This window comes from Eublepharis macularius, chromosome 2 (assembly GCF_028583425.1).
Source record: "Eublepharis macularius isolate TG4126 chromosome 2, MPM_Emac_v1.0, whole genome shotgun sequence".
Taxonomy (NCBI): Eukaryota; Metazoa; Chordata; class Lepidosauria; order Squamata; family Eublepharidae; genus Eublepharis; species Eublepharis macularius.
In genome coordinates, this window is record NC_072791.1 from 187710188 (window position 1) to 187720052 (window position 9865).

Here is a 9865-nt window from a genome sequence, read left to right on the forward strand (position 1 = left end):
CTGTGTTTGCATAGGGGTGATGGTTTAACCCCCCCTTCACGGGGGGGGCGGGCACTGCCTGGCGTTAGCCATATGCCTGGCGGAATAGCTCTGTCTTACAGGCCCGGCGAAATGCAAGCAAATCTTGCCGGGCCCTTGTCTCGCAAGACAGAGCATTCCACCAGGTCGGGGCCAGGACTGAAAAGGCCCTGGCCCTGGTCGACGCCAGGCGGGCCTCCCTAGGGCCAGGGACACTTAAAAGATGTTTTCCGCCAGAGCGGAGAGTCCTCCGGGGCTCATATGGTGAGAGACGGTCCCTCAGATACGTCGGTCCCAGTCCGCGTAGGGCTTTGTAGGTTAACACCAAAACCTTGAACCTGATTCGGTACTCCACTGGCAGCCAATGCAGCTGGCGTAGCACCGGTGTAATATGCTCCCACACCGGTGCTCCAGCAATGACCCGCGCTGCTGCATTCTGTACCAGCTGTAACCGCCGGATCAGGCCCATGGGAAGCCCAGCGTAGAGCGCGTTACAGTAATCCAACCTAGAGGTGACCATTGCTTGGACCACTGTAGTCATGTCACGGGGAGACAAATAAGGGGCAAGCTGCCTGGCCTGCCGAAGATAATAAAAGGAAGACCTGGCAACTGCAGTGATCTGGTCCTCCATCTTCAAGGAGGAATCCAGAATCACCCCCAGGCTCCTAACCCTCGGGGCCAGTGTAAGTGCTGCCCCATCAAGTGTAGGAAGCTGGGGTCCCAAAGCCATCTCCCCACGACCCACATACAGGACCTCCGTCTTCGTGGGATTCAATTTCAGCCGACTTTGTCTCAACCAACCAGCCACAGCCTCAAAAGCACGCTCCAGGGCATCAGGGGCCGATCCAGGCTGCCCGTCCAACAACAGATAAAGCTGGGTGTCATCCGCGTATTGGTGACACCCAAGCCCGAAACTCCGCACCAGCTGGGCGAGGGGGCGCATATAGATATTAAATAATAATGGAGAGAGTATCGCTCCCTGTGGCACACCACAAACCAGTGGCCTACGAGATGACACCCTCTCCCCGAGCGCCACCCTCTGTCCCCGATCGTGGAGAAAGGAGACCAGCCACTGCAGTGCTGTCCCCTGAATCCCCACATCGGCAAGGCGGTGGGTCAAAAGCTCATGATCGACCGTATCAAACGCTGCTGACAGATCCAGCAAAATCAGCAGTGCTGATCCGCCCTGATCCAGATGTCTGCGGAGATCGTCTGTGAGGGCAACCAACAATGTCTCGACCCCATGTCCCGGGCGGAAACCAGACTGGAAGGGGTCTAGGGCTGAGGTCTCCTTCAGGAAATTCTGCAGTTGCTTCTCTGCCGCCCGCTCAATCACCTTCCCCAAAAACGGAAGGTTGGAAACTGGTCGGTAATTGAGCAGGTCAGCAGGATCTAATGATGATTTCTTCAGAAGAGGCCGTACCACAGCTTCCTTCAGCGCCTTGGGAAAAACCCCAGAGCTAAGGACAGGTTTATAATCGCCTCCAAGGAATTCCGAAGCCCGTCAACACTGGCTTTCACCAGCCATGACGGGCACGGGTCCAAGGGGCACGTGGTAGGCCGTACCACCTGCAGAATCCTGTCCACCTCTTCCCCGAAAAGAGGGCTGAAATGATCTAATATGGGTCCCGAAGACGGCCAAGGGGCCTCTAGTTCATTTACTGTATCAACTGTGGCTGGTAAGTCGCGGCGGAGAAGCAAGATCTTATCAGTAAAAAAGCTCGCAAAAGCCTCACAGCTTATCTCCAAATTCAACTTTTGATGGTCTCCACCTGATTGGGAGACCAATGAACGGACCACATTAAATAATTTAGCTGGGCGAGAGCTAGCTGATGCGATGGCCCACACTACGTTGGCCCACACTTTGATTTTTCAATGCCCCTTCTTTTAGGTAGACAACTCTGACCTTCCTGAGAACCGTGACATTTTCTGTGATGGCGCCCACCCTTTGGAACAGTATTCCAGAGGAGGTGCAAAGAGCATCTACTCTGACTAGCAACCGCAGGCTGTGTATGGCCAGGCTATTTCAGCAGATCCTGTTGCTGAAACCTTGGAAGATCCCTTGACCTTCTTGATTTGTAAATGGCTGCTGTTTCTTAAGTATATTTCAGACTGGATCGCCACATTGGGATATTTGTCATTGGATACTGTTTCTCTGTTTTTATTAATCTTATGTTATTTGTTATCAGCTGTTGTTATAATTTTATAATTTTTATTGTTAGCTGTCTTGAGCAGAGATGGGTGGGATATGTATATATATTTATAAATGACCTCATTTTTACCATGACTGCATTATTGGAGTAATGCTGGGAGAAGGCATAGGTGGCCGTGAAACATATAAAGTTTGTCAAGTATATCACTGACATGGATGGATACAATAAGAACATAAAAAATATCTGTTTCTTCAGCTACTAGCTTTATTAAGAAAGAAATGTGCTATTTAAGTTTACAGGCATGAACAGTTCTATTATGATGCAAAGACTTCTAGTGTATCACATGATTGCTTGAAAGACCTTGCCTGAAATCCAGACATGAGCAAACCTCAAATTGCAGTATACATACCGTAGTGTGTGCAATATTATGGATTCTAGCCCATATTGTGGTGTTTCTTTACCAGCTTTCTGCTCTGGGAGTTTTTATGAATCACTTTATTCCACTCTAAAACCCCATATTGTGGGATTATTATGAAAATGTCCAATATGCATTTAGTTCCTGGTCACTTGTGGAAAAAGTAGTCATCCAAACCTTGGCTACACCTTTTTTAAAGAACAAGACAGGTCCAGTAGCACCTTAGAGACCAACTAGATTTCCAGGGTATGAGCTTTCAAGAACTTTGACTCATACCCTGGGATCTAGTCTCTAAGGTGCAACTGGACCTGAATCTTGCTCTTCTAGTACAGACCAACACAAATTTACAGAAATTTCAAGTAGTCCTTAAAGTTTTGTTTTAAATAATAAACAGCTATCCAGCTTGCTAATTGTTGGTTTTTTAAATTCTCTCCTCAAACTGCTAAGGCAGCAGAATTACTATGCTTTTTTACTGTGTTTGTCATAATGAATGGTATTATATTGTAAACTCTTCTAAACAAGCTTACATATGTTTGAGTAAAGAAAACAGAAGGGTTTTTATATGTGTTTATGCAGCTTGAGGTTGCCACAGTGCAATAATCATGGTGCTGAAAAATTAACAAGATATTCTAGACTGGGTGGTTATGCTGGTAATGTTTTCTTAACGTAATTGATTGTTGACCAAACAAAGCAGACATTTTATAATAGCATACATAAGAACAGAACAGGAGAAATAAGTGCTTTTTAGAAGACGAAAATCCCAACAATATCAGACACAGCTGATCGGAGACAGCATGATATCTGTAGTCTTGCTTGGATTTCTAGTTATGAGAGTCACAGTATTACCAACTTAATTAAGCCTAAAATATTGAGTTATCCTGAACAGAGTGATATGAGGAATAATCCACATTGGTTAACATGACAGTTCTCATCTCTTATAATTAAAGGAAAATGTCATGGGCTGGGCCCGCCCAAGTTGGTAGCCCAGGTACTACCACGAAGCCAAGGAGTGTTCAAGAGTCACAAGCCAACTCCAGTCTGTAGTCAGAGCCCAAGGTAAACACCAGGGGTGTGTCCAAGATCCAAAAAGCCAAGCCAAGTGCAGTCCGTAGGTCAGAGCACGAGGGTATCAAGGTAAGATGCAGGCAAGAGCAAGACACAAGGTACCAGGAAGTGGTTGCAGGTAATTGACACATTGCTTCCACACCTGGCAGTTGGTCCTGACTGGCTTTTATAGCCAGGCATGATTTTCAGCCAGCTGCTGGGGCTCCATCCTGATGCTTCTCATCATCGCTCTCCAGCAACTGGCGTCGGCTCAGGAGACAAGCACTGCGCCGTCTCTCCTGCAGTTCCAGTCTCTGGCACTGTCTGCGGCGCTCTCCAGGAGTGGGTGAACCTGGGGGGGTGGAAGCCCCTGGCTGGGCTTCCCCTGGTGGTTCTGGCAGTCCCTGACTGAGCTTCCCCTGTGGAAGTTCCTGGCTGAGCTTCCCCTGTGGTATTGGGGCTAGAGGGTGCTGGTGTCTCAGCTACTGGCTGTGAGCTTTGATCAGCCAGCAGCTGCTGCTCCTGATTGCCAGCTTCTGCTGAGTCAGGGCTAGGGCTGGCTACACAGAACTATTCTTCTCCTGAGGAGTCCTGGCTGGCTACATGAGGCTCCTCTCCTCCAGAGGAGACCTCACTCTCAGATTGGGCCATGACAGAAAATGGCTATTCTCACACTGCTGCAAAATATGAAACAGCCACGAGTGATCTAATGTCAGGGGTGTAGCCTTTTCTTTGGGAAGTGCATGATGGTTTGTTTAAACTAAGAGGGAAAACCTCAGGTGAGATGTTCCTTAAAGAGCTTTCCCAGGAGAAATTGTACAGCACATAAAGTCATGCAAAGTGACAGTCTAGCATGAAATAAAGTGTCACCGTTTTGCAGAAGCTTAGATGTTTGTGCAATCTCAAAACTGAAGCTCTCTCTTTTTTAAAATGTTAAATTGACAAATGTTATTGCAGTGGTGTCATAGATTTAACTTTGTTTTTTTTTCTCCTTAATGCTAACTGTAAAGGTGCTAAATAAATAATAGCTAGTGCTTCTAGATAAAGAGCCTTAAGCTAAAATTTTACTAATCTGTTTTGTTGTAAACAAATTATCATTATTGATTACAAGGGAGATTATGATCACCAGAGCTCTAATTCATATGGATCCCCATGCTTCATAGCCATTTAGTGAAAGAACTACTGCAGTGCAGCAAGTACACACAGGAACACACAAACCAAACTACTTTTGTTGCTGCTTACCCAAAGTAAAGAACATGACATGCATTTCTAAATTCTATGCATTTCTAAATTCCCCTGATGAAGTTAGAAGATATTTGTGTAATAGGTACCATTTTTTCCCCACAACTATATGAATGAGTTCCATAACATTTGGCCAACATGGTTCCACAGCTGAGTTGAGCTGAGCTAGAATGTGCTGAGTATTGCATCAGGAATCTAGATTCCCTGATTCCGTGTCACTGATAAATCTTGTTTTAATCTGCACTAGCCTTCTAACAGATTTTTTTCTGTATCCCAGTGAGTTGTAGTTCCAGAGTTCTGTGATGATAACCAGGGACCATGAAGTAATTCAAAGTATAGGATTCTCTACACAGATCATTTCAGAGAGGTAGCCATGTTGGTCTGCAATAGAACAATAGGCTATGAGTCCAGTAGCACCTTAGACACCAACAAGATTTTCAAGGTATATGCTTTCAAACGGAAAGTTTAGACTCTTGAACACTTTATATATACCCTGATAATCTTGTTGATCCCTAAGGTGCCACTGGACTCAAATCCTGCTTTTCACAAAGATCTGTGCAACCCGTGGCCCATTACATTCCTTGTAGCCCACCAGCCTAACAGATGAGCAAAATGCTCTCCCCTCACTCCCATTTTTCAGTTACTGGCAGGCAGCAAAAAAAAAAAAGTTCATTAAGCCCATGGTGGATCACCATATGTGGCTTTGTAGTTCACAAAGAATAACTGCAGGGTAATCTTAAAAAGCAAAGATGACATTTGTTGCACATGTTAAGTCGCTAGTGATTTTTCACCACCATCAAATGTTAGCAGATATTCAGCACTGTGTCAGTGTGCAGAGTGTAAATGCACACTGACAATCTAGAAGAGCTGTGATTTATATATGCACACTGGCCATTTCCAAAGTGAGAGGTAGAAGAGCAGATTAAAATACGCCAAGTTTTTTCCCATATTGTATTAAACAGTGCTGTCTGAAATAGAACTGACATCCTTGGATACATTGGTTGCCATAGTAAGCATTTTCTTCTGCATTGATTACTACCGAAGAAAGCCTGCATGCAGAATACACATTGGCAGACTGCAAGAGCTACCTGGGATTATAGCTTCTGTGTCCAATGTTTATTCAAACAGAAAATTAAAACTTTCTGCATATTTGTCACTCTGCTCCCCAAGAGTATTTCATTTGGGACAGATGGTAAAGATCGCACATTTTCCCACCTGTTTTGAGAAACCGTTTAAAGGAATTGATATGCTATTAGAGGATATGCAGTGACCCAGTATATCAAGACATCCTGACATAAAAATCCCAGAAATGCTTCTCTGCCCACTTCACCATTATAGATTTAAAATGAGTAAAATCACTTCCTGAACTGAAAATTGCATAGACAATGACCAGTGAAATCTATAAACAAAACAAAAATCATACTAGTATTTTAATTGATAGGTTACAAGGTCATATATAAATGGCCAGGCAGTGAAATGCCAAGCAGAGTTATTCCAGTTTAAGACCATTGATTTCAGAGTAACTCTGCTTAGCATTTCACTGAGAAAAGATCATGCACTCATTGTCTATAAGACCCAGGAGTCATATTGGCTTAATGGTAAGAGATAACTTGGAAAAACATTTACGAAGCATCCACAAATGGCATTTCAGCCCAGCTGCTTTAAATAGCACAGTTCAATGGAAAGCTGGTCAGCTGGCCAGTTCTATGATGCTGTGAGTATAACAATAGTTCTTGGAAGGATTCTGATGCATATGCTGGATACTGAAGCACGTGGCTTCATTGCTGCATATTGCTTAATGTGACTGTGACCTTTCCATAGTGCTAAGAAAAAAAAAAGCATCCGGAAATCTTCAACAATATCAAGAAGTTGTAAACCATCAAAATAATACTTGCTGTCCAACAGCTGTATTGATGCAATACAAAGTCTTCAAAGGCTAGGGAAACTAAGGGGTTGCGGGGGTGGGGGGAGAGAAATAAATGTTTAAAATAGCTATATGAGCTGGCAACAGTGAAGACAGTGGCCATTTCCACACATTCTTAAAGGAATGGCCCACTCACCAAACGCTGGTAGCTTTTCCCCTTCACTCCATACGTCTCAGTTTTCAAAAAGGTTGCAGGGTGTTTGGCTTCTATTTTTTCAGCATTTTTTCTGGGAATGCACTTTCCATAGTCCCAGAAAAGGTGCTGGAAAAATGGAAGCCAAACAGCCTGCGACCTTTTTGAAAACGGAGACATCTGGAGTGACGGGGAAAAGCTACCAGTGTTTCGTGAGTGGGCCTTTAAGGACTTGTGGAAACAACCAATATCTGAAAGCTTGCAGCAACAACAAAAATCTATATTAAAGAGGGGGCTCAGTTCTCCATCAGTGTTGGTCTTTGAAGTAGAAATGCATTATAATATCTACAATAAAGATTATGGGGTATTTTATAGGTGGTGTTTCAACTTTTAAGGCGGTGTGCATGTTTCCATTTGATAATCTGCTTAATCCAATATTCTAATGCATTCTGTGTCACAAAAGCTGAATATCATTTACATTTCAAACATGCTGCGGCTGGCTGCATGTAAGCTGCTCAGAGCTTGAAGACTGTCCTGTATGGATAATAAATAAAAAGAACACTGTAAAACTCTTGAAATGTGCACACCCTGAATAATGTTTTATTTCAGAATTATTACAAACTACTAGTAGTTGGTACACCATTATCTTTACAGCCTTATATTTTAAATACAAGTTTTTCAGGTCTACACTATTTAGGATCCTGCAGCTTTACTTTAGTAAAATATTTTTAACAAATCATAAGTAATTGGGAGTTTTTAACCTAAGATCAAAGATGAGCAAGTGACGAGTAGAAAAAAGGTACAGAGGATCGTGAATGAGAAATGTTGGTTTGCCACTACAGAAAGACAAAGCTTCGTGTAATATGAAAGTCTTGTCCTCTGTTAGACTCAGCCAATCTGGCCATCCTTACTACAGTAACATCAAAACTAGATTACACCAGTTTGCTGTAGTGGTTAAGAGTGTGGGACTCTTATCTGTAGAACCGGGTTTGATACCCTACTCCTCCACTTGTAGCCAGCTGGGTGACCTTGGGTCAGTCACAGCTTCTAGGAGTTCTCTCAGTTCCACCCACCTCACAGGGTGATTGTTGTTGTGGGGATAAAGATAACATACTTTGTAAACTGCTCTGAGTGGGTGTTAAGTCATCCTGAAGGGCAGTATATAAATTGAACGTTGTTGTTGTTGTTGTTGTTGTTGTTGTTGTTGTTGTTGCTGTTGTTGTTGTTGTTACACAATATATGTGGGGCTGCCCTTGAAGAAAGTTCAATTGGTTAAAAAATATATTCTCAGCTGTTGTCAAGCTAGCTGATTTGCACCATCTTGAGATGTTTCACTTTAGTTTCCTATTTCTTTCTTGGTTTAATTCAAGGTGCTGGTTCTGACCCTTTAAAGCCCAGCGCAGCTTCAGACCCACATACTTAAAGGATCATCTCTCCTGTATGGCACTTGCATTCATGCAGTCAGTCTCTGATTTTCATACAAGTTAGAAAAGTTAGTGTTTGTCCACACTTGAGCTTTTACATTGGTAGCTTCCATGTTCTGTAATGGCCATTATGAAAATGTAAGGAAGGTGCATATATTTAGAAGTGTCTCTGTAAGGCTTTGGAAGGGGAGTCATTGGTAATAGTCCCTTTTTCTGGTTTCTTGTTTTATTCTATTTGTGATTAATTACGTTTTAAATTTTTTGTTGTGAGCCACTAGCAGTGCTTTTGGAGACAAAAGTAGGTTATAAACATTTTAAATAAAGTAAAATATAAAGCCGTCATCACTAGTCATACTATATAAAGAGGACCTGACATTTTCCTTCTCTGGAAGTTTTCATCAGTAACAAAGGCTTACTTTGTCATCTGTGTTTTAATTCTGGGGACTGGAAAAATTCAAGAGGTGCCACGATTCTGTAAATCACAGTGCAATTCACTCGCTCATACATAAGCCACTAGACCTATCTCTACTTTTCCCTCCTTAGGGAATAACCCCTCTTTAGGTTATTTTCATGGCATAGGAGCTGCTGCAATACAACTTTTTCTTGTACTGACAAAGTAATATCATAAAGTCTTGAAATGATGTAGGATGAGTCTCTCCAGTGGTGCTAAAGTAGACATTGCACTACTTTCTTGATATAAACTTGAATATGATATTCAAATGATATATGGTTATTATACTCTAAATAATCTATGTAATGTGTATCTCAGTCTTCCCTTAGTGTAATGTGTATTCCTGTTTTTCTTTTTTTTTCTTTATCCCCTTTATTGTTTAGAAAATTTTAAAAAATAAAAATAAAGTAGACATTGTGCTACTTTCTTGAGAAATGTATGAACTATTTGAAACTGAAACTATCTTTCACTTTTTTTAGCGACTTACCTTGAGACATGTTAACAGTAATCAGTGTCTTGATGAGCCATCTGAGGAAGACAAAATGGTTCCTACCATGAAGGACTGCAACGAAAGCCGATCTCAGCAATGGCTGCTACGCAACATGACCTTGGGTGCCTAAAACCAAGAGAGACTTGCTGTTTCCTCAGGCCTTGTAAGGTTCTAGGCTTTTTGTACTTCACACATTTATATCGGACAAAAAGGATGCATTCCTCTTCCCCAGCTGTTGGTGAAGTAAAAGGTTCTGAATGCTCGGTTAAAAGCCCACCTGTCAGAAAAAAATACACTTTTTTAATTGCTTAAAGCATGTTTGCACTCCCCCCTCAATTTTTTACTCATTCAGCTAAACATATGAGCTTGTTAGAACATTGGCATTCATTATTATTGAGAAATGTTATTCTTGGGGGGAATCAGAGTCATGAAAAGCATTACAAAGCTAAACTCCAAGGTTCGAGGGCCATTGGGCTTCACTGTTGGTTACGTCACGTAATGTTGCTTGGAAGTGACGATGTTAAATGCCTTATGAAACTTTGCATTGTGAAAGGTTATATCATTTGTTTTA

At 42.5% G+C, this 9865-nt stretch overlaps 1 protein-coding gene across 2 annotated transcripts in view; it reads left to right on the forward strand.

Annotated features, from left to right (window-relative positions):
* The window catches only part of GALNT13 (polypeptide N-acetylgalactosaminyltransferase 13), a 261092-nt gene extending 251668 nt beyond the window's left edge, over positions 1 to 9424 (forward strand). For both annotated transcript variants that reach the window (XM_054971446.1, XM_054971448.1), the window contains one exon: positions 9284 to 9424. In XM_054971446.1, the coding sequence (XP_054827421.1) occupies positions 9284 to 9424 (141 nt within the window). The remainder of the gene's footprint in view (positions 1 to 9283) is intronic.
* Positions 9425 to 9865: the final 441 nt, after the last annotated feature.